The following is a 24,273-nucleotide window of genomic DNA, read 5'->3' on the forward strand; positions in this document are numbered from 1 at the left end:
CGAAAACAAAAGTTCTGTAAATATATTATCTCAAAAGATGGCACAAAAATATCTCAAATAACTTAGCAGATATAACTTGGGTTATCCCTTAGAGATAGTAAACTATCTAAAAGAATATTTATTGTTTATCTCGGGCTTTGAGGAAAGCCGTTCTTTTGGTTCGACACGTAGAAGAGTCTCCTTAGCCTTGTCGCAAACAGCACTGAAAAGAAATTGTCACCTCTCCTTTTGGGTAATGAAACCCAAGTCTGTGAGCTAGAAGGACTATTTGATGATGCCATCCTTACTAGGATATTTTCTAAAACGAACATGTAATCGTTCAGAGAAAATTAACTGCGATAGCAACAGTTGTGGTGGTCCTTTCAAATCCACTGTTCAGTTAATGTCAGTGGGTCAGCAGTAATTGACCCTAATCCCAACTTGTCCTTCTTATGCTATTTGTTTCAGACCGATCAAATTCCAACCCTTCTCTGCCTGCAATACTTCTGAACTACATACTAAATCTTATCTTCTCTTTTGTTGTTATCTGAAATTAGTTTAGATATCGTCTTTTCTAATGTTCTTCATGGGATTGGCGGTTCTTTTCTATCATTTTCATAGAATACATCAATATTTTTCTCTTCTCCTGGAGGCCTCACTCAATTCCTCCTCGTTCATCTTCGTGTAAATTAGTGTTAAGGCATTCTTCTACTCTAGTTTACTAGTCAATGGTCCAGTGTACGTGTATTGAATGTGGGTAGGAAGATGTTATCATCATGTGGGCGTAATCAATATTGGTGGTAATCCCTGTGCAAACCCATGCATTGCATTCAATGCTGTGAAGTTTGCACCACTAGACGTCAAAAATAGAGCATAGTGCAAGGCAAAGCTTGGTTTCTTTAATTAGATCCTAAGTCTAAGCCGCGGCTCTAACAATGATTAAATCCTATTAGCTCGTAGCTAAACTTAAAAGTGTGGTCTATGGAGTTTAGTGGATTTTCTAATGATGCAGAACTATTATGATCCTTTTTTTTTTCTGAGAGTTAGATTCAGTTGTGTAGCTTATATATATAGAAAAACTAACCTCTTTGTTTAGTTTAATTTATGTGCTTAAAACCTAAAAAGAAGATTGGAAAAATAGAATAAAATCCAAGTTCCAGTAGTTCGGATAAATATAGTTGGAAAGTTTTTTTTTTTTCTTTGCCTAGCCACTGGATATAATAATCTATAAAAGTGAAATAAATCTTGGAGTTACTAAACAAAATTTTTTACCATGCTCTTTATTTACTAGGGAAACTGTACGGGGGAATTAGTATCTGGTCCACTTAGGTTTTCAGATCTAGGGACCAATTGTAATTTAAATACCTGCTCTTCTGAAGCTTTGTACCATACTTTTGGTCCCCAAAGAGATTATAATCATTATGGAACACACGTCCTTATAGATAACTTGTCAATAGTAAAAGAAAATTTGATCATTTGAAACAAAGATTTCACCAAAACTAATGTTAGAAGCAGCATACGATATGAATTGATCACATTCCACATAACCATGGGCAGAGTAATTCGAAACAACTAAATATTTCATCAAGTTCATTTAAATGTTTAGGAAACAAACAAAAAGAACAAATGTACATCAAACTACCATGTCTTGCAAATTACAAATTTCTTTACAAGAGCGTCAAACTTATACACACCAAATACACACTGACTTGCCACCAAAGCTATAACGATGTTAAAACCCACATAACAACACAACAACCACAAGTAGAATAGATGAACGGAGCAGATTAGAGCTGCAGGTAATTTTGCTAGTCAAATTTAGGCCCCAAACCATGCGAAAAGCTTCCTCGGAAGCCCTGTGGAGCGATACTTCTCGGCCAGCTCCCCCGCCTTCTGGAGTTGTTCACCTTTCTTGGCCTCGACAAACTTTCTCTTCTCTTCAGCTTCCTTCTGAATCTGGGCCACCTTGTTCTTCAGCTTTTCAGCAAGTTCGGCCTTCTTCTTCTCTAACTCTTCCTAATAATATATTAAGAAATTACGTCGGCAAAACACTCTCGTAGAGAAAGAATTTTCATAAATATCTATCCTAACTGAGAAATTAAGCATAATTGAGAAAAGTACTCACCTCTTTCTTTTTCAATTCAGCTTCTGCTTCCGCCTTCTTAGCTTTCTCCCATGAAGAGATAGCTGACATCTTCTTCACGGCTCTGTTTTACAACATCAGGTTAGTAAGTAAAATCAGCATGTGGATACAATTTTTATATTTACTAGGGAATAAATAACATAAGGCAAGCACATGCAGGGAAATCCAAAGTTAAATGTCCACATAGATCTTTCATAAAGAATCAAGATGAAGCATCAATAACGTACTTATTCTCAACTTTAACCTTCTCATTTTCCTCCCAAGCCGTGATCAAGGACATCCTCTTTTCTGTCTCGACCCTCTCAAGAACAGCTTCTGGATGTATGAGGACAAAGAATCCTTTTCTTATCATTCGTCAAAGAATAGTAAATGACAAACAGCCTCAAACTAGAGTTTAAAGAATTACCTCTGTCAACTGATTCCTCTGCACTTTTCTCAGTTGGAGGATCTGCAGACTCTGTATAAAAAGAATATAGAATGTTTAAAGGCACTAACTATTTAACACCAGGTATCTCAAGTGTTTAATGCATAGTACAGAGGCATCTTATGCCACAACTGTGAATATTATAACTGTCATCCTACTCAGAAGTAATTCTTGACTGCAACAGCATGACATAAATGAGTACTAGGCTTTAAGGAAGTGGTTTGATTTATTAAATGAAGTCAATGCTAGAACAATCTAGGAATGTAGAATCAAGAAAGCAATCATCTGAAGATCAATAAGCTATATGTAAGAATAAGTAGGCTCTGACTTGTGAATTCTTATCAAGTTATATGGAAAGAAAACACCAAGAGGTCATATCAGGTAGATCAAAAAATGATTTATAATGTTAGACAAGCAATTTAACAGTTGACACTTCGCAACTTGCTCTTATGGAAAAGAAAATTAAGAGAAAATAAACTTTCTGCAGTAATAGAATGATCTAAATTTCCCACAGAAACTACTATATACTATGTGCTCAAACCAACATAGACATTGTCCATGCACAAGAAATTGAATCTAAAGCATATTTAAGAACTTATCATTTAATAAATCCCTGGATTTTTCGGATCGTCGGGTGATGATTATGGCGAAAAAAACAACTAAAACTAAAAATACCTCTAGAGAGCAGGTGAGCTAAAGCCGTTTTCCCCTCGGCCTTCGAGCTAGGAACAAACGGAAAACCTAGCAATAATTTGACAAATTTTAACTGTCTGTAGCTTGGTCAAATAACAAAGGGAGGGACGAAGAGATTGTTTCAGCCCCTGTAATAGGAAAAAGTATATAGAAATATATGCAGGTAAAACCTTTCTAGATTTCAGGTTTTTTATTTTTTATTTTCCCGCCCTTAAATTAGATGGCCTTCAAATATTCCACAATCTAAACTACTTTTTTATATTAAGGTTCAAAGTAAAATCGCATAAATTGTTTTAATCTCCAGATGATTACATGAATCCAAACGTATCTATCCTAAAGAATCGTGTTCCTTTATTTCTTCTTTTTCTTTTTGACTGCCTAAGCGTACAATTTGTACCAAAAAGTAATTCAAATGATTTGCTTTTTGCTCAAAAAGCAAAGTAAATCATGGCAAATGTGTAATTAAATTTAAAAATAAAAAAAACTACTCCAGCGTCTGCTTTCACCTTTAAGAATTTTACAATTAACTTCTTTAAAAAAAAAATCTTAGTTCAAAGCTGCAATTTTTACTCGGTTATTTTCTTAAATCTTACAGCTTCCAAAAAAATTAAACCTGGGAGCAAGAAACATGAAATTATCCACAAAAAAACAAAGGAATTTGAGTCCATGTCTCTTCATCAAAGCCTAAACTAAAACAAATTAACTTAAGAGAAAAAAAGAAACAGGAAAGAAATAGAGAGAGAGAGAGAGAGAGGGGTCTCACTCTCAACGATGTCAATAGGCTTAGCATCATCAGGCTTCACTTCCGGCGCCGGCGGCGGAGGAGCGATGACCTCCTTCTCCTCAGCGACATCCTTGGTAGTGTCGGGCGCCGGCGGCGCAGCCTCCGAGGAGCTCTCTACCTTCTTGGATTCCTCCTCACCCATCTCGCTAAACTGCAAGAACTTGCAAAAGAACCCCTTCTAAACCTCAGAATTCTTCAGCAACCCACCGAAAGCTAGAGCGCAACCTCCTCCCTCTAAATAAAGAGAGAAAGCTAAGAGGCGAAACTAACACAAGGAATAACTTCCTAAACCATATACTAAAATATTGTACAGGTTGGTGGATGGAGAAAGAAGCGAGAGGGGTGAGGGGAGAGAAATGGGGGGCCGTCAGCCTTGTTTAAAGAATCTAATTTAATAAATGGTTGGATTACGTGACGTGTTAGTATCTTCCTCCCGTTGCTGTGACAGCAGGACATGGGATCCGCCGTCACGGACAGATCCCTGAAGCGATCCGGGCCGCCCAACTAAGCAACGGACAGCGAATCTGCGGTGTTGGGGTCCTCTTTGGTAATTTATCTACCTGGTTTGGCAACTGGCAAAGCTCATCATTTGATGAGGGTCGTTTGATTTTTATTTTTATTTTTATTTTCTCGATCGTTCAGTGTGATGGTGGGCCCCGCGGATATACGGGAGAGCGGGGGGGTGTAAGGTGTTATTTTAGTTGGTGAGGTGGTTGCACGATACCCGAACAACCCCCTTCCCTGTCCACTGTCCATGCCCCATGCCCATGGGCCATCGAGGAGGAAGGGCCCCACTTGAGCCCCAATTAGGGGTTCTATCTCAACGGTAGGAAAAGTGTGATCTAATATCTGCATTAGTAGACAATTTTCCGTAAGTGTACGCTGTAAGCTGTAGTGTTTTGTTTTGTTTCGTTTCGTTTCTCTGAGGAAGGCTCTAAATTGTAGTTGATTTCAAGAGCTTTAGTAGCTCTATTTATCATCGGATGACTGATGAGTAGTTAGAATTTTTTTTTTTTTTTTTTTTTTTTGTATAGAAGCTTTTAATATAGGTGCTTATAAAAAAAAAAAAATTTAATATTATACTAATAAATAAGTAGATAAAATATCATTGTTGTAATTCAATAGTTGAGTCTTATCTAACTCATGATAAAGACTATACATTTAGTTAATCCTCTATTAAAATATTCTTTTTGGAGAGTGTTGATCCAAACATCTGCTTAATTATTAGCATATGACTAATTATGAAGAAGAAGGGTGACTAATTAAATTAATTATCCACCTTTTTTTTTTAATCTCTGTTTCTCCATCCCTGGCCCATAGTTTTCTAGGAAAAGAAATGGTAATAAATGCGGAGTGCGAGTCGGACGACCTGCGGTGATCTCTGAATTCAAGTACCGGTGGATCTCCCAAACATCCGACCGTTGAATGACAGCTCACCCATCAGAAGTGGTTAAAAGTTACGAGAAGCATTAATAGCAGGGTTAAGCCACTTGACACGTTACAACCAGGTCACATTCTGATGGAAGTACTAACGACAAGGTAGGTCAGCAGTAATCCCCAATTTGTCACGCCGATGTCTTGGCCAATTGACGTCATTTCTTATCCTTTGTGATTGCATTTTGCTGTAATAATGGTGAGAGATGGATCATTAATGCCATTTCCTCCAGTATTCTGGAACAGTGGCTACTTCACATAGTTGATACTAACAACGAAAAAACTACATTAATTATTTTAAAATAGTGAGTCTTATGATATTCCATTGTAATTTCTCAAGTAGATGAGATCTCGATCTCGATCTCTCCTACAGTCAGTCTTGGAGTCTACTAGGTTGATTTCTTGTTTTCTCACTACTAATTTTTCGGAGCTAGAGTTTCGTTCTATTAATGAAAAAGAGACCAGAAACATTGAATACCTGCAAATAAAATTGCAGAGTAAAAGATTGATAGGATCTATTTACTGTTTGACGTTGGAAGGTCTATATCTAATTAAACACCAACTAACTCTAGTACAGTTGGTAGGTATTTTTTCCATGACCAAGAAGATCATGAGTTCAATTTCAATCTGAAATAATATTGTGGAGAAATTATTTGGTAGTTAATGGTTTGATGGCTTAATTTGATTCGGTTGATGGCTCAGTAGTGCGGTTAGTTTGGAGGAACAACTTGGCAATGCAACGGCTTAGAACATGTCTCGGTGGCGTTTGGTTCGGAGCAATTATTCGACGACGCATATGACTTGAAGCTTAGACTATGCAACTAAAAACTCGGTGGGGCATAAGTGTCTCTGTATATAGGGAGTGTTAGTCCTTTGTCTAGCCCATATCTAACCTTCGAACTCATGAATAATTAAAAAATATATATATATAATTGAACGTGTTCTTATTGGGTTTGCAGCAATCAAATATCCTTTCACGCCCACGTAATATCTCCAAAAACTTGCCAACTTTTTCTTCATAAGCACGTCGTAAATAGAAAAAAATTAATAAAAATAAATCATGATTAAGTTTCCTAATTCCTATCTAGATTTCAGAACTCCCATTTAGTTGGTCTAGCTAAATCGTACGAGACAAAGTCGTACTTGTACGTGGGAACAGCAGGACTATTATGCATACAATTTACGTTTTTTTATACACTCAGCATAACTCCAGTCTAGACATTTGGATGGCAAAGTTTGCAAACTAGTTATCAATATCTGCAGTTATAAGTGTAATCGTCACATGAGTGAGTATTAGGCGTGATTAGATGACAAATAAGTTTCCCTTAAAGGCTCTGCGTTTTGATTCGAATATTGAGCTCGAAAGGGAAGTGAGTTGTGTCGCCCTACCTTTTCTTTTACAATCTCTTCGAATATTCTTTGGCCTTTTCTATTCCTCACCATCTCCATCTCGCTCTTATGTGAGTTGTCTTTGGTACAAGTTGGAGCTACTATGAGTTGTTCTCCGTTTGTCCACTGTGAGTTGGCGTCTGGAGTTGTCCATCTAATTCTAATATTTCTACATCCCTGTCGTTATTATGCTCTCATATCTCCCCCCCCACATGGTTTTATGTCTAACAAGTGTTAGGTTCAAGATTCCATCAACTCAAATATAAATATATATGTATATATTCATCAAAATGATTCAAACCCCTGAATCTTTCTTTTCCTCTTTCTTGAGATAAAAGATATAGACTCCAGCGTTGCATTATAAGTTATAACTCGGTGGGTGGGTTTTATCTATCTATGACATAGATTATGACTTCGATTCTCTTCGTAGATTAAACATTGCGATTAGTATTTGACAGAATTTTTTACTAGATGACTAACCTATATATCAGGAAGAATTAGATCTTTTGTCTATATTATGATTAACTAACAACCTGAAATATATATATATATATAACTCCAACTATGTCCAACGATCGAAGCCAGGTTTATTGGTAATCCTTAATGTCTAAATTAACAGATAGATTAGGCAGTTATAGATGGCAGGATGGAGGCTTAACAGCTCACCCACCTCTTTGAAGCAGATAGCTTAATAAGTGCACCTGAGGCCAGAAGAGCACCAGGTTAGATGCAATATTTTATAACTTCAGATGAACAGTAATATGAACTGACTCCAAATTAGCTGAGATCAATCCTTAAACTACTATAAAGCCTAAGAGAGATGAAATATAGACTCAAACTAAGAAATCTACCAACAAAAGGAAGTGAAAAGAGAAGGAAATAAAAAATAAATAAAAGAGGAAACGAAACTAAATAGGCTAGCAATGCACGATTACAGTTGTAAAGACAGATGCCTAAGTTGTAAAATAACAAGTGGCCCAGAATAATGAATGATGTTTAGAAAAGTTATTAGCGAGCAACTTTTTATTACGAAGTAATTAACTGACGAGTTAATCAATAATTATACACTCTAAATTTGAGCGCAATATGACGGCCGTTTGCCTTATATTACTCTATCAAAATCTTCTCCCTATTTGTTGAACTTCCCATCAGCCAATTACTATGATAGGTTTGGTAGTGTTTAGGATATGGCCAATAAATTTGCTTAAAATTTTCATTTAAAAAACATTGCAGTCAATGTAATGAAAGCAGCATATGAGATAATGTGTGCATCTATCTATCTATCTATCTATCTTGCAATGATTTGTATACAGCTGACATATGCCAATTTCTATATAGTATCTTTCAATTTTCTAATATTCTATTGCTAATTGTGCCTGCACGGAGAGTTGGGGGTATGTTTGTAATGCTTCTGGGACTGTTTATAACTTTTTGAACGTTGGATACAGCTAAGAAGATATTCTCATTTAAGTTTTGTTACTTGTCACAAAGTTTGGTTGTTGGATGATTGCTTTTGTATAGAAAATGATAGGATATATGCACTTACTGAGCTGAGAGAGACTTTTTGGAAAATACTAACATCTTTAGGGAGCCAAAGTCTCTTCTATTTACCCTTTTTTTAATTTGGTTTTTGTTTTTGTAATTATACTTTTCCTCTCCAATTTGCTTTTAAGAATATCATGCATATATACCATGTTTCAACTTTTATGGCAGCATTATGCTTCAAATCTTAGCAAAACTGCTACGTTAGACTTTATTTCATGGTGCCTTTGTGCAACCAGATGTTCGTTTATGTAATGGATATTAATTCTTCCATTTTGTGCTATTAGGTTGCGTTTGGACTTGAAATTGCTAGGAATAATTTATTTTAACTTATCCTTTGACCAGGATAACTGATGGACTATTTATCCGAGGATAAAAAAACCTTCTTATTTTTTCGCATTGTAAAAATGCCGACATTGTCCAATTGCTTTTTTCTTTCCAAGTTTCTGGAACGACAATAAGAACCATATGGAAGTACTTAGCTAACGCAGCATCAATTCCTTAAGAATATATAATATATATTTCCATATACTAGAAGTGGTTATAAATGTTCGATTTCTAAGATTTCCAGTTAAGATGTTGCACGGTAGAGATTATTATTAGATATCTAACACCATCCCACCCTCTAGTAGAATGCTTTAATCCCCTCATCTGAGGAATATAACATCCGATTCAGACTATTAATTCAGTCAATTAGTTTCATACTAAATATGAGATATGAAGATAATTAATCTAATACCACCCTGTAATCCTGTCTGTATATAACCTACTAGCAAAATAATTGGGCTGGAGAGGCAGATGAAGCCTACAAATATTTCGGCCCATCTAGAATTTATCAACTACTAATTCAGCTAAACCAAGAAACCTTAGCATGGTAAGATACGACGGCCGAAGTGGCCCAACAGCCATACTGCTCCTATTCTTCTATCTTTGTAATTGTTAGACCAATTCAGCTCAATCACTTATTTTCTATGGATACTTTAACAAATGTGCGTACAAGGAGAGTATTATGATCAGCCATGTATCTCAAGTTCTCTTGAGATACACGAGTATTAATATAACTGTACAAAATTCACCATATAAAGAACTCAGTATAGCTTGGAAGTCAATAATTAAATTTTTTGAAGAGACGATCAATACCTTTAAAGCAAATAATTTTAGACGGTCCGAAAAGTCACCGGCTGCTGACATAATTTCAACAATGAAGCTGCAAACACAAGAGTGAAGGTAGACACTATCTATTTTACTAAATTGAAATTAATTGCAAGGAATGGTAGAAGGCTCACAGCTGAGTATAAGAAATGATCTTTAATTGCTCCGGTAATGCTCCGAAATCCATCAATTCAATCTTTGACTGGAGAGGAAGAACAAGAAAACAATAGAAAAGAAGTGACAACATGGATTTTATAAATGGGGGCTAATTAGGGTTAGTCATTTTGGAAGGCCGATGATCTTGGCCGAGAAATCCTTGACCACCTCCCTCAGACCTCAGTCATGTAATGGGGTTGAGGGAGGGATGGTGAAGCACGTGCAATGCATGAGACCTTTTTTGTTTAATGGAATAAAACAAATAAAGATATGTAACATACAGGACTGCACTTATTTGATCCGCAAACTATGCTTAACCCCAATGGTGAATTCAATCGACACTTAGTTATTTTCTTCCTTGTTTAAGTATAAGTTATCTTCTAGTCAACTTAATTTGTATACGAATTGATCGGCATCAGAAATGAAGTGCGACAAGCCCTTAATTTAAATAAATACTCCACTATAATCCCTCCTTTCAACACTGGATGTGGGCTAATTATCACCTAAAAAAATGATTAAAAAAAAATGGACAGGTTATGTACATGAACCTGGTTGTTACCAAATTATACTTTGCAAAGAAAGAGGTTGATTTGCAAGACAAATTAATTTTATAATCGCGTTAACAAATATGGGTCAACAATGTATGTACATTATTTGCAAAACATAAATTGAGTGAATTCATCGTGTATAAAAGGTGCATTCTTTTGCAAACGGCACGAGTTTTAGACAAAATTTGCTACTGCGATCATAAAGTGAAATTATATCCGCTAATCCACTGGATCGTCATTCTCGGTGGCAATTCGTAAATAAAAGGAAAGTAGCATGGCATTTCAATTTCTTCCTCTTTGCACACTTCTAACTTCTAAGCAGAAAAGCAACGGAAAACGATATCCTCACCCCCAGTTGCTTTCCTAGAAATCACCTCACCCTTCTCCTTCTTCAGCCCAGCCATCCAAGACGTCCATTTCTTCCCTCCAGTATCCTGACCGTCGGACTCGACCTCTCTCCTCTCTCGCTCACCTCCCATCGACCTGGCCTTCCTCTCTATCCGCCGTCGGATCACGTACTCCTCCGATATGTACACATCCATCCGAACCTATGATACCAAAAATGCCCTTCTCACTGACTGTTATTACTACTCTAACCCAACTGCCAGAAAGAAAAAGTGGGAGAAGAAAGAAATAAGACGCGGAGTGGCTTTTGGAAGAGGAACGAGTGAAGTGGACCAAGTGGTGGTGGTGGTGGTATTTATTGAGAGAGAGTTGGGAAGATCCAGTGGGCGTGAGTCATAGTTTTTTCTTCTACTGTTCAGAGAAAAAGGGAAGGTACCATTTAAACAAATAGACAGTGTGCCAATTGGTGCCTCCAAATGTCCCCAATGGACATTGGGCTGAAGTGGAGTGGCCATGGATACTGTCGACCGCAAGGCCTTTTGCACGGTTGAACCTAATAAAGGTACATATTTTGTGGGAGATTGGAACACTTGTATTTGAGATGAGGCAAGCTTGATTAATTGAATCAGGCTCGAATTAATTTTAACATATATATATATATATATATATATATTTAAAAGTGATATAGTTAATTAATTTTATAAAGTGTAAACTATTCGAGATTTAATTCAAGCTTAATCGATTTAGTGTAGTTTGCTGCTTGATTCGAAGCAAACGGTGGGCTTCATTACAGCGGCCAGGGTCGAAAGCCAACTGAGTGGGAAACAGTGTAGAATAAATTCTCTATTAGATCGGGGCATGTGAGCAAGCTTTTAGGCCGAAACATAGAAGAGGCGAAGTACGGATTGAGTAAATAATTAAGCTTTGAGGGAATCCATGTCCTAAATATTCTTTGCGTAGTCAACTTAAAAAGAACGATGCATGATCGAAAAGACATAGCACATGGGCTCTAAACCTCAGCAAAATTTGAAGGAAAATTCTCGCTAGAGTCGACTGTTCACATTTTCTTTCCTGACTGAAAGAGAAGGCCCCGGGGCCAGTCTACTCGGTCATATACTAGACATTAGATTCTAACCTACTTAATTATATTGATAGAGAGGTTTAGGGTCTCGTTGTAGGATAATACTTCTCGAACATGCAGCAGAAAATGAAATAAAATAGCTTATGCATCAATAATAGTTACCAATAATAGTTACCGTAACCAAGTGGGCCAATCGAGATAATAGGCAATTGTGGATCTCGGGCTGAGCCCAAATGCTGTGGACTTTGGCCGAGCAGTTTGAAGATACAGACTCATCTTACTATAAAATTGCAAAAAAAATTTATCGTTCAAGAGCCCGAAAGCTAGATATAAATTAGATAAAGAACTAATTCTCTCTGAATACGAATGCACTAAGACTCTTCAAACTTTAGCCAATATACTAAGCTGTTTAGTTTAGACTTCAAGCCATATGTGTCATCGAACTATTGCTCCGAACTAAATGGTGTTAAAACATTGCTCCAAGCTATTGCTCTGCCGAGCTACTTTTTCAAGCCAACCGTATCGCCAAATCATCAATCGAGCTAAGCCATTGAGTTAAGTCACTACCAACCACCAAACGATTTTCTCCACAATAATATTAGGAGTTGGAGTCAATCTCACAATAATATTAGACTCATTTTAAAGGTCTCAACGAGACCTTTATAAACGGTACTATTTTTATTAAAAACTAATTATATATTTAGTTTAACTAAGTAGATTTTTAATAAAAATACATATAAAATTAAAATTTTTAAATTAAGCTTTTATAGAATAAAATTTAAAAATTAAATAGTTATTTAGAGCTAAGCTCTAAATTGTTAGATGTGGCCCCAAATTTAGAGCTCCACTATAGTTGGCTTTTAGATTTGGAGTCCCATTTAAAGTTTGGTTGGAGCTCCATTAGGCTCGGTTGAACTCTAAAGCAGCCTGTTTTCGCCCCTACGTGACAAAAGACAACCTTCTAGGTACTCTAATAAACAAATTACTCCACTAGGTGAAGGTGGATCTAACCTGTTCGTGGTCCAATTGGAACAGTTGGAATGAACTACACTTCCCTTTGCCTCTCGATGATTTATGCCAGTGTGATGTCGCTTTCTCGAGCTATACGCCTATACCATCTCTTAATGGATACCAGTGAGGCGTCGGTTTCCTGCTACACCAACCAAGCCTGGCTTAGTAACAGCCTCATCTTAACATTATGCACCAACTCGACGCGGCCCAAGCTTGTCTTTCCTGCTTTGAAGGCAAGCGAACTGCGCAACCGCTGTTGGCCCCATCGGAGGCTCCTATTTTCTAACAGAGGATTTAACAGCTTACTTAATACAATCAAATCAATCTTGCTAAAAGAGAAGATAAGGCCTTGAGTCATCTGATAGTCATATAATCCTATCGTTTATCACATATGAAGGTTGTGTTAGAAGGGGTTTTTGTTCCCCCGCTTTATCACCTATAGCTGTCTGTTCTTAAAAAAAACTCGTCTTTTGAAAGGATTAGGCTACACTCCTGTCCCTTCGTCCTAAGATAAATAGTTTTAGCTTAAAGACGAAAAAGGGTAAAACTACTTTTATTCCCCAATTTATCATCTTTTACCCCAATCAGGTAAATAAGTCAACTATAAATTATTTCCAAATATTCCACTTTCAAACACAACATAAATAATTGTATTATATATATTTCTCTTGTACAATGCAAGCCTTAGCTCTCATTTAACTTTCATGCCATCCTTAAGATTTTCTTTTCCCTTTTCTACAAATATACCCAAAAGGGACTCACTTTACAAATGCAGAAAAAAAGACGCATTTTGAAATTAACAAAAAAACATAGTCACTGACTTGGTAAAAGATTTTATATATATATATATATATATATATTGTGGGATAATTAGCGCATTTAATTTTAACTAAAAGAGCCTCAAGAAATGAAAATAAATTATTCTTATCCCCTAGAAACAGGGCCGTCAAAAAAAAAAACCTAACGAGACTATTAAATAGATAGAAAAAATTAAAACTATATATAAACTAAATAGATACCGATCAAATACAGCATCAGATCTTACACGAATGTAGATTAAATTTAAAAAAAAATGACATTTTTTAAGACAATTAATATACCATATTAAGAGTTTTAAAAAATAAAAATTTTGCATGTCAAAAAATATATAAATTTAGCAAAATTAATTTCTATAAATAATTTATAACACATTATTAATAACAATATCAATATCCACCATTTAAATAAGCAAATTAAAATTTTAATTATTTAAAAAATATGCAAGTAAATGAATATCTAATATGTATTTATATCCAAAAGTTATATTCGATTTGTATCTATATCTGTATCTTAGTCTTTTAAAAAAGAATGACCCTCTTTTGAATTTGTATTCGAGTTGAATATAAATTTTTTATTTGAATCCAATTCGAATTTAGTTAAACAGCAGGTCATATTGAAGTTAACCCAACCCATTTTCACCCCTACTTATGAGCCATCCTAAGCTAGCTTGAGCTTAGTTAGAATTAGCTCAATATATATTTATTAATATAATATAATATATACAGTCTGTTTTTAATTTCGATTGATGTGTTGTAGCACAGCCTTAAATAGACTACAAAGTTTAAATCCGAAATTTTACAATATAATTTTTTTTAATTTTGTACCTCAAGACAAATTAATTAATATACCTTTTTTATAAATTTTAAAAAAAAATTAGCTCGTTCATTACTTAAGCGAGCCGAGCTCGGCTCGTATACAGCAAATGGGCGCCTATTACATCAAATATCAATTCTTCAAACTAGACCTAACTCGAACGCACATAAATTTGACACCCAATAATGTCTTTCCAATTTTCTTTAAGTAGGTGTAATTCTGAAGAGCTCTTGAAATGCCTAGAGATATGTAGCATAGTCATTTAATTCAGCACCTAAACGGTCTTAAATATTATAGATTCCCAGTACAAGTGCAGGAACTTCCGACTGATATAATTAAAGTGCATCACGTGATATGAGTGGAGGAGGGAGACACAATTCTTGGCGTAGGGTTACTCTTGTTCACTTGCAGTAGCTATAAATAAATACGTGAGTCTTTTATTATTTCTGTGCATAGCTTGGCTCAAATCTGAGTACGAGTAGTAGGAGTAGGAGTAGGTGAAACTTATATATATCTAGGCCGGCACCACCATCTACCTCTTATTAGTTCTTCTTATTTTACTTTCACATACAACAGTGTCTTGAAATAGTACTTACACGTGGGTGTTTCAACTCTGAATTCCGACGAATTTGGCAAACAGCAGAATATAACTTATTATATTATGCTGTTTGCCATAAATATCGAGCTGTGGACGGTTGTAAGTAATCTTACACATATAATTATAGTGCATTCATTTTGATCCGTGGTTTGTTCCCCTAGTTAATTTCGATATCGATTAAATTGATCAAACTTAATTTGTTTCAAAGAAGAGCCGAGGTTGAACTGTCTTAATTATTTTGACAGCCATTCTTCACACCAGGTTTCGCACAAATATACCTTACACAATGTAATATCTGACCTACTTTTGTTAAACAAAAGGGACCCAACAATCAACGGGAGAACAAGAAAAACATAATGGAAGAAAGATAATAACATAAATAGAAAGCACATGGAAGACTACGCTAGCTTAATTTAATTAGTCTTGCTAAGGCACAGAGCTATCAGCTATCAATGGTAATGATCAGAACGAAATGATTAAACAAACAAAATAAGTAATAATAATGAATGACCAGAGAAAAGAAAAGAAAGATTGCACGACTCCAGGACAATTATCTTAACAAGCAAATATAATAAGAGATAAACAAATGCTAGCACAATTTGCTGATAGAGATCAATGCCAAAGGTTGTTCACTTATAAAATAAGAGTGGAATAAGTATAACTATTTTAATTTTTAAAATAAAAAAAGCTAATACTAGTATAAGTTATTTAATATTTTCTTAATACTAGTATGAGTAATAATTATATTTAATATAACATAAAATTAATAATAAAGTGTTAATGATAATAAAATTGTCTTAAAAATTAGTGATGTTTTAAACTAAATGACGAAAATACTTGAGTCTACGAAAAAAATGCTTCAAAAATGTCTTAGTATTATATGGATATGCAAATTTATAACTCCTGCAGTAAGATATATAGGGTAATACTCCAGTATGCAAAGTAATACTCTGATATTGGATCACCTTCTGCACCTGTGATCCAATATCATATTATAGACATAACAAAAACTCTCTAACGGCCTTTCATATGAACAATCCTTCGCAGCTCTCACGTAGATCAGTATAAGGTGAGGCTAAGAGCGCGCATTCAAACGGTGTAATGGGACCACCTTTCTTACTACGCTCTCAGAGAGTCAGAGGTAAGAACTGTGTGAGTTAATCGATACACCTCACTGGGCACTGAGCCGGATGGGGTCCACGTAAGAACTGCGTGGAACCGTAATTGCTGCTGGAGATACTATTCCAAGTGTAGACACTTCCGTCTACGCATGGTACAATACAAAGTGCTTCCAGTTCAAGTCCTGACACTAGTTTGGTGTTTCCTCCCGTTTTTGTCGGCCAAACAAGTGGTAATAATTTTAGCACATATAATAATGGAAGCCTACATGAATATTCTATATTATTAGGCAATTTTGCAAATAATAAAGATATTTTCCTTGGCAAAATTACACCATCACCCCTGCACCTGTGATCCAATATCATATTAGATCAGTGAACGAATAAAAACATACGACTCGCCCTTCGTACTATTAAAAATGTAAAATATATATTTTAGGAGTAGCTTGTATGTTTTTATTCTTTTAACACAATACTGCATAATAGCCCATGGGATGGTGCTCAAATGGTTAAAGTTGGCTGGGTGTCTCAACTATTGGCTAATGGAATCCAATGTCTCAACTATTGGTTAATGGAGTTGAGGCGAAACGGAAATTTGCGGGTGAAACGTAGTTTTCTTTACCTATTAATTTTTAAAAGTATAGGACCCACAGGAATATGATGACACAACCGAAGAGAGTCAGTTGAAAGTGAGGATCTTATCTCTAATCCTAATCGGACCAACCTTGGTGGATTATGCCATCTCCAAACTCTAAAATTGTCACCAAAATATTGACTTTCCCGGGGGACCACTATAGCAATAGAAATAGTAAATTAAGCCTAGCAACACCCCTATCTTCTAGCAAATTGTAATTGAAAAAAATCTCCTAGGTTTCAGATCTAAAAATAATTGTCCAGAAAGAATATCTATTTTTTAAATAATAAAAAATAAATAAAAAAAGAGAGAGAAAGAAAGGGAAGAGGACACCCATTCTACCTACTATTCAGATTAAAACTTCTACGGGAAATATCTAGCTGCGATGTATCGCGATTCCTGGTTAAACCGTTAAGAAATGGCCGCTGATGTAACAGCTTGACAAAGATAAAGCACCCAAAATTCTACAATTGTTCTTCATCGAACCAATAATCTGGCATGCAATTAAACATATTGGAAACAATGAGAACTATTATGGAGATATATAAAAGGAGGTGCTCGAACAGGAAATCACTTTTTAATTTGGAAAAACCCATAAACCTAAGGGTGAGACTCCTAGATAAATATAATAGGTCATGTGCATGAAAGCTGACAGGTAGTTAACTACGAGCTATAGTTAATTTGCAACTCATTGGGAGAAAAAAGGGAAGAAAAAAAAAATAGACATTGAAAAGAGGGACGGACAGCAGGGTGGATGATAATGATGATCTTTATCACGGTCTTTCATGGCTAGGGTCCGGGATCCGATCTAATCCTTCCAAATTAAAGGAGCAGCTCCGCATGGATAAAAAGCCAACGCCAGGTTGGCCTCGGGACAGTGGCATTTGTCAAAACCTAAAGGATCCACCAACTATCACTACCACCATTCCCAACCCACCCCTAAGACGACGCTTTCCTCTCTCACTGTTGTGAGTCTCACGCGACCAACCGGCAGACAATTTTTATCCTACTTTGCATCACTTCCCTTGTTACTTTTCCTGTAGTACGAATAATTGCATGCCTATTTTATTACACAGAAGGTTCTTAAAATGTTCAACTTTATATATTTTCTCTCTCATCTCCAGCATACCGACTGCCACGGGAAGGAGTTAGGGAGAGAGAGAGACAGACTAACGGACAGAGTTCTCAGATCTATTTGCTTGTTTTCTTCCTACCATCCCCCAGCCGACGTATTCCCTCCCAAAGATATATTGTTTGTTTAGCATCTGAATACCTGCGAATCTACCTACTACCCCTGGATGGAGGAATGTGGCGATTTGCGTACATTGTGATGCCGGAGGCCAAACAGGGAACTCCGGCATGGCAAGGGTCATGAAGAATTGAGGACAAGATCCAAGATGTTCAAATCAGGAAGATGGAGGAGCGACAAGAACAAGATCAAAGCAGCGTTCAAGCTGCAGTTCCAGGCCACGCAGGTATCTTCCTCCGTCTTACCACAAGATCTGATATTTTTCTCAACCTAATACGAAATTAAAATCAAGATGCGCCTCTTTTACTCCTAGAGATAAATGCCTGTTGATTTTCCCAGGTACCACAACTAGAATGGCAGAAGATGATGATAGTTTTGATTCCCCTGGATACTGGAAGACCTACTGCAAGATCGGAAAAGGTTGCGGTGATCGACGGGACATGTCACTGGGTGAATCCAATATACGAAACAGTCAAATTTAGCTTCGATACCAAAACTGGAAAGATCAACGACAAAACCTACCAATTTCTTCTATCATCAACAGTACGAAAGATTTCCTCTTTTCCTATCAGATGACAATCTCTTTTCTCATCATTGATGATATTTACACTACCTTACAGGGATCAATAAAAGCTGGAATCCTGGGGGAGGTCAATATTAATCTAGCATATTATGCCGATGCATTCAGACCCTCCTCTATCACTCTCCCCCTCAAACAGAATGCAGGGGCTCTTCTGCATGTGAGCATTTTCACTTGTTGAGTTGAGAGCGTTTACTTCCATGGCCCTACCTAATACTACACAATTCCTAGAAATGATAAATTCTCCACCAGATCTCCATTACTGGAGTAGAAAATAACAACGATTTGTCCTCCTAACGCTGTCTATTCCCTTCCTATTTTCTTAAAGCTTTTTGTCACTATCCCAGATCTGCACCAAATGGAATTGGAAAATTAATCATTATTTGGGTTTTAGATATGAATTCCTGAAGTTTGATCATTATGATGACAGGTTACCATACAGAGGATGCAGGGTGATGGTGAGGAAAGGTAACAATTTGATTGCATAAATATTTATCGACTTTTGGGCAATATGCTCTAAAATACTTCTTATTAGTTGCTGATGTCAATAATCATATCTCTAATTCAGAGAAGCCAATGAAGATGAAGATATTAAAGAGAGACAACAGCAGAGAACATTGCAGAACCAGCTAATCACGGGCAATGAAGAAGTTGCCAAAGCTACCAACACCATACACTCTATAGAAGTACGGCTTAAACCTATCTAAGACTCTTCTAGTGGCTGCAACTCCTGTCTAAACAAAGTAATGCTTTCTTTAATCCCTCTACAGACAACATGCTCTTTGACACAAATAAAGAACGGAGTAGAAGGAACAACAAATATCGTACCATTGGTTGTGCAGCTATCTGATCAACCATATCAAATAATTGTTATATGAGATGCACATTGTTGTTTCGCTAGTTATCAGAATGTATTACTTACATGATAGTCCAGAGTATTTTGGGTTTTCTAATTATAGTGGTTAGTTACTCCCTACTAAAGGAATCGTAACCTTTTTCTAATCTTGATATTCTAAGTCCAGGAAGATAAAATAGACAATAACAAACAGAATATATATGTGGCATGCCAATTTCAAAAGAAAAGTTTATATAATGTGAATTATGGGATATATTTACCTCATAGTGGCTCACCTTTCGGCATGCAATGCCTTCTGACTAGTTATGACGTCTGTCCATTCCCTGCAGGATTGCCCAATTATAACCAACCAGATTCAGAAGTTCACATCGAGCAGAAATTTGCCTCTTCATGTTGAGGCTAATGGTAACCTCCAGAAGTCCCACAGCTTTGAAGCCATACCGGCATCAGGTACAGATACAAGTTCAGGAAGATATAACACAAAAAAGAATGGGATCATGCATAACAACAGCCATCGGGATGCTACTAGTTTCCTGTCACCTCTCAGAAACAGTGATACTCCTAAAAGCCTGCTTACCAGCTCAGGTGACTGGTCTGGTAGTTCAGCTCCCAATGGAAGCACGGATGGGTCTACGAACAACTCAGGTGAGGCTGGAATAAGAGAAGACTTGCAAGATTCTGATGACAATATTGAGAAATTAAAAAGTGAGATAATTGATTTGACACGAAAGTTAGATTTGTCAGAACTGGAGTTGCAGACTCTGAGAAAACAGATCATTAAAGAGAATAGGCGAGGACAAGATCTTTCAAAAGAAATAAACAGCCTGAAGGAGGAGAGAGACGCACTTAAAAAAGAATGTGAAGAACTCATAGCTCCACAGAAGAGAGATAACAATGACAACACATCAAAAAAGGCACTTCCTGATGGAGAAGATGCATGGTCATTGCTTGAAGAAATCAAGAAAGAGTTAAACCATGAGAAGAATCTGAACGCAAATCTTCGTTTGCAACTACAGAAGACACAAGAATCTAACACTGAGCTGCTTTTAGCTGTAAAAGATCTTGATGAGATGTTGGAGCAAAAGAATAGGGAAATTTCCTGCATAAAATGCAGCTCACCAAATTGCAAAACAGAAGTAAGTGAGGATTTCCATGAAATGAAGTATCAAAATGCGCTCCCATATATGCAAAATTCTGAGGATAAACAAGAATTCCCTGAAATGTTATCGGAACAAGACAAAGAAGAACAATATGCATTGGACGTATTAGTGAAGACGCATGATACCATGATGGTGCGTGCATTAGAGAAGAAGATCATAGACTTGAAAAGTGAAGTAGAACTATACAGAAAAGACCGTGAAGAGGCAGAAATGCAAATGGAACAGCTAGCACTTGATTATGAGATTCTGAAGCAAGAAAACCATGACATTTCTTCAAAGTTGGAGCAAACCCAGCTGCGAGAACAATTAAGGATGCAATATGAGTGTTCAGCACATTTATCCATTATCAGTGATCTAGAAGTGCATGTTGAGAGCTTGGAGAAAGAACTCGAGAACCAGTCTGAAGCATTTGAGGCAGACCTAGCAGCTACAGTGTGTGCAAAGATTGAGCAAGAAAAAAGAGCCATAAAAGCAGAGGAGGCACTAAGAAAGGCAAGATGGAATAACGCTAACACTGCCGAACGGCTTCAAGAAGAATTTAAAACATTGTCTAAACAAATGTCTTCAACATTTGGTGCAAATGAGAGGTTGCTCATGCAAGCGCTAGAAGAAGCTAGTGAATTGCGTTTGCAGAAAAGCCAGCTGGAAGGACTTTTGGAGAAAACTCAGGAAGAGATTGCATCTGCACAAAGTCAGTACCGTGTAAAACTTAAACAGCTACTGAGCCTAGTGGATTTCAAATCAAAAGAGACAGAAAGGCTCCTTTTGGAAATCAAGAACAAAAGTGAGGAATTCGAGAGTCAGAGAAAATCTGCTGAAGCAAAGGTAAAAGCTCTGTCAGAAGAGATGACACTACTCAAAGCTGAGATGGAAGAACTTGCAGTGGAGAAAGATCATCTTTTAAAGGAGAATGAACAGAAAGAAAAAGAAATAGCAAATATGGAGCAATTGATGGAATCAAAAAGAGCAAACGAAATAAGCTTCCAAGATAGAAGTACAGAAAGACAAACTCTTGAGGAAGAAATTGTATCATTGAGGAAACAAGTAATCAAATTATTGGATGAGTCAAAGGACACAAGGCATACAATGAAAGAAAAGGAGACCACTGTAAGAATGCTAAATTCAAATACAGAAATTTTTAACATCCGGTATAGTGACATGGAACACTCTCTTTCTGAGAATGAATCACAGAAAGAAAAACTTGCTATGGAGGTTCTTGATTTAAGGAGTGACCTTCAGAGCAGAGAAGACATGATAAGCCTTCTCAAAAGTAATCTCAATGACAGTGGAGTCATTCATGTAAGTATCATGGACTACATATCCAGTATTTATATGAAATCTGCTATTTAAGTTTCTACATATATAAAGAGACAGATATAGACTAATCTGCATGCAAGCATGTGCTTGCAGACTCATGCACTAGATAGAAAGAGGAAAACCAGTGAAAAAGAAAGAAATAGGTAGAAATAACTCAATAAGTAGATTAAAAGCGAAGTAAACATACAAACATACATGTACACTATCAAATTGTTAAAGTAAAATTAGCAAGTGTATCATAATCTTCATTTGTTATGATTAATATAAGATTAAGTTCAATGGTTTACAACAGGAGGAACTGGGGGATGAGAAAGATCTCGACAGCAAAGACAAAGAAATGGAAGGAACTATTGGAGAGTTCAATCAGGAATCATCATACCTTTCCCAAGGCATAGTCCGTAAGGTCAGACAGTGCATATTTCTTTATTAGCATTTGAGAGTTCCGTCAGGGCATCAATGATGTCATTAACCAACTGTGACAGTTACACTCTTATTTTAAGTTTTACAAGAAGACTAATACAGTAAACTTGATGACAAGTGCACAAAATACTTGCTCCATTTCTTGCAATTTTCTTAGGTTCCAATAATACATTAGTCTATCATATGGATACCCCATTTTCTCAGTTGAATGATTCTATAGGAGGAGAAAAATCATAGGAACCATATAAAACCAATTCTTTTGACTTCTCTAGCTTAAAAGAAGTGTAGTGTGGAAATTTGAGCATCAATGAGGACGGTTGTTTCAAGGAAATTTGTTTTAAAAGAAGATGCAAATGAAACCCTCTTTTAGTTTTCTTAAGCATTGAGTTACAGATAGAAATTAGCATCAGATATATTGAACAATGATAAAATCAAGGCAACAAATCTTTTCAATATCAAGGCATTCTTAACCAAAAGAAACAAAAAGCAGAGAGACCTACTTTAGAAAAATAAAGTATCAGATAATGTCAAGTATTAAGGAATTGTTTAAATGACAGTTTTTTTCAGAGTAACACCACAGGTCAGGTCAGTAGGATCAAATATTATGCTTTTTTAATTGGAAATTTGAAATTGTAACTTGTAAGACCATCTGATGCAGGCTGATAAGCATTTTAACAAGTTCAACTACAATATAAGCTCTGCTGAAAATGGAAATTCATTTTCAAGTCAAATGATTGGAGATAAAGCACACAGACTTGAAGAAAATGACAACAGCAGAAAAATAACCATAAGGTAAACATCTCTGGTACACTAATTGGAAACTCTCAGAAGATTTGTTCAACTTACAGTTGATAGTTATTTGTAATGTATTAATGCTTCAAAGCCCAGAAGTACAAGTTCGGAAGTATTTTGATTTATAAGTTGTAATATCTTGTAATTAATAATAGGAAAGCATTTAAATGTCTCTACAGGGACCCTGGAGCTGACCTAGACAAAGCCTCTACCTTTTATCAGCATGACATGGCAAAAGTAATAAGAGAGATGGCATTACTGAAAGAGCAAAACAAATCAATGGAAGCAGAGCTAAAAGAAATGCAAGAAAGATATTCTGAGATAAGTCTAAAGTTCGCAGAAGTAGAAGGTGAAAGGCAACAGCTTGTTATAAGAATCCGGACTCTTAAAAATGCTATGAAGAACTAGTAATATTCAGTAGAGCATGATAGAACGAGGTTTTTGTATAGGCAAGCAACTGGATGAGTTGTGTGAAAAATCCAGGACTTGCAAGGCCAATAGTGTTTCCCCAAATATATAACATGTAAATCTTTTAGATATTCTTTCACCCATTTGGATGTTATGTATTCCATTTCCCAAAAGAATGTATAATTCTAGTTAAGTTTGATCGAGTTCCAAAGAATACTGACATATTGTCCAAGTGCTCAAAGAATTCTACTTCGTCTTCTAAAGCAGACATGAATTGGAAACATTGTGTTCTAAATTCTTCCAAGGCAGACAATATTGTCCAAATGCTCAAAGAATTCTTGTCTTCTAAGGCAGACAGATTGTAGTGCTCTAAATACCAGAATCTGCAGGCTCTACAGAGATGTGCAAGACCCATTACTAAGTTCAAAGGAGCTCTATTTGTTTCTTCTAAGAAAGAAACGAAAAAGGTTTCAGATTTTAAATCAAACTTCAGATACTAATGCTCATACGGGAAAGTGAACTCCAGGGTCTGGAACCAGGGGGGTTGCTCCGATAAATCCTTTCTTTCTCATCCACTCTAGGGGGTGCGGACACACCTGTGCGGATTACAGGTGACAGTTACTTTGAAAAAAAGTTAGAAGAAAAAAAAGGAAGATAGTATCATAGTATCATATGTCCAAAAGGAAAATAGAATGAAAAATTAAATGGATAAAAAAGGAGATAAAAAAGGGATAAAAATACCCAATTGGAACTCAACCACACTGATAAGTTTACAGAAAAAAAGCAACATGATAAAACAAGCAATCAAATCAAGGAGTATAATAGCGC

At 36.2% G+C, this 24,273-nt stretch overlaps 2 protein-coding genes and 1 long non-coding RNA gene across 4 annotated transcripts; 1 reads left to right on the top strand and 2 right to left on the bottom strand.

Moving 5' to 3' along the window:
• Positions 1-1,541: 1,541 nt before the first annotated feature.
• Positions 1,542-4,432, bottom strand: LOC140793369 (remorin 1.4-like). Of its 2 annotated transcripts, XM_073144810.1 has the most exons (6): positions 4,003-4,416; positions 3,222-3,287; positions 2,529-2,579; positions 2,350-2,437; positions 2,105-2,186; positions 1,542-1,995 (listed from the first exon to the last, which is right to left on the bottom strand). In XM_073144810.1, exons 1-6 carry the CDS (start codon positions 4,163-4,165, stop codon positions 1,798-1,800), a joined length of 648 nt encoding a protein of 215 aa, XP_073000911.1. In that variant the 5' UTR covers positions 4,166-4,416; the 3' UTR covers positions 1,542-1,797. The 2 variants fall into 2 exon arrangements, with proteins under 2 accessions (XP_073000911.1, XP_073000912.1); XM_073144811.1 differs by lacking the exon at positions 3,222-3,287 and having other exon boundaries at positions 4,003-4,432.
• Positions 4,433-9,555: 5,123 nt separating this feature from the next.
• Positions 9,556-19,739, bottom strand: LOC140793634 (uncharacterized). The gene is made up of 3 exons (XR_012109993.1): positions 19,624-19,739; positions 9,675-9,742; positions 9,556-9,595 (listed from the first exon to the last, which is right to left on the bottom strand). It is a non-coding gene; the product is annotated as an uncharacterized lncRNA (long non-coding RNA).
• Positions 17,758-23,659, top strand: LOC140793633 (uncharacterized). Its single transcript, XM_073145240.1, has 9 exons — positions 17,758-18,138; positions 18,252-18,455; positions 18,533-18,652; positions 18,923-18,960; positions 19,061-19,178; positions 19,678-21,807; positions 22,118-22,228; positions 22,904-23,037; positions 23,217-23,659. Exons 1-9 carry the CDS (start codon positions 18,061-18,063, stop codon positions 23,443-23,445), a joined length of 3,162 nt encoding a protein of 1,053 aa, XP_073001341.1. The 5' UTR covers positions 17,758-18,060; the 3' UTR covers positions 23,446-23,659.
• The last annotated feature ends 614 nt before the right edge of the window (positions 23,660-24,273 follow it).

The sequence above is a fragment of the Typha latifolia genome, chromosome 8 (assembly GCF_019914945.1).
Source record: "Typha latifolia isolate L0001 chromosome 8, TyphaL0001v2, whole genome shotgun sequence".
NCBI classification, from domain to species: Eukaryota; Viridiplantae; Streptophyta; class Magnoliopsida; order Poales; family Typhaceae; genus Typha; species Typha latifolia.

Excerpts from the sequence above, each read along its gene's own strand:
- LOC140793369 (XM_073144810.1), bottom strand. The coding sequence starts at position 4,165 with ATGGGTGAGGAGGAATCCAAGAAGGTAGAGAGCTCCTCGGAGGCTGCG. Across the intron at positions 2,187-2,349 it reads AAGGTTAAAGTTGAGAATAA|AGCCGTGAAGAAGATGTCAG; the intron begins GTACGTTATTGA and ends GTTGTAAAACAG. Across the intron at positions 1,996-2,104 it reads CTGAATTGAAAAAGAAAGAG|GAAGAGTTAGAGAAGAAGAA; the intron begins GTGAGTACTTTT and ends ATATATTATTAG.
- LOC140793633 (XM_073145240.1), top strand. The coding sequence starts at position 18,061 with ATGTTCAAATCAGGAAGATGGAGGAGCGACAAGAACAAGATCAAAGCA. Across the intron at positions 18,653-18,922 it reads ATGCAGGGGCTCTTCTGCAT|GTTACCATACAGAGGATGCA; the intron begins GTGAGCATTTTC and ends TTATGATGACAG. Across the intron at positions 18,961-19,060 it reads CAGGGTGATGGTGAGGAAAG|AGAAGCCAATGAAGATGAAG; the intron begins GTAACAATTTGA and ends TCTCTAATTCAG.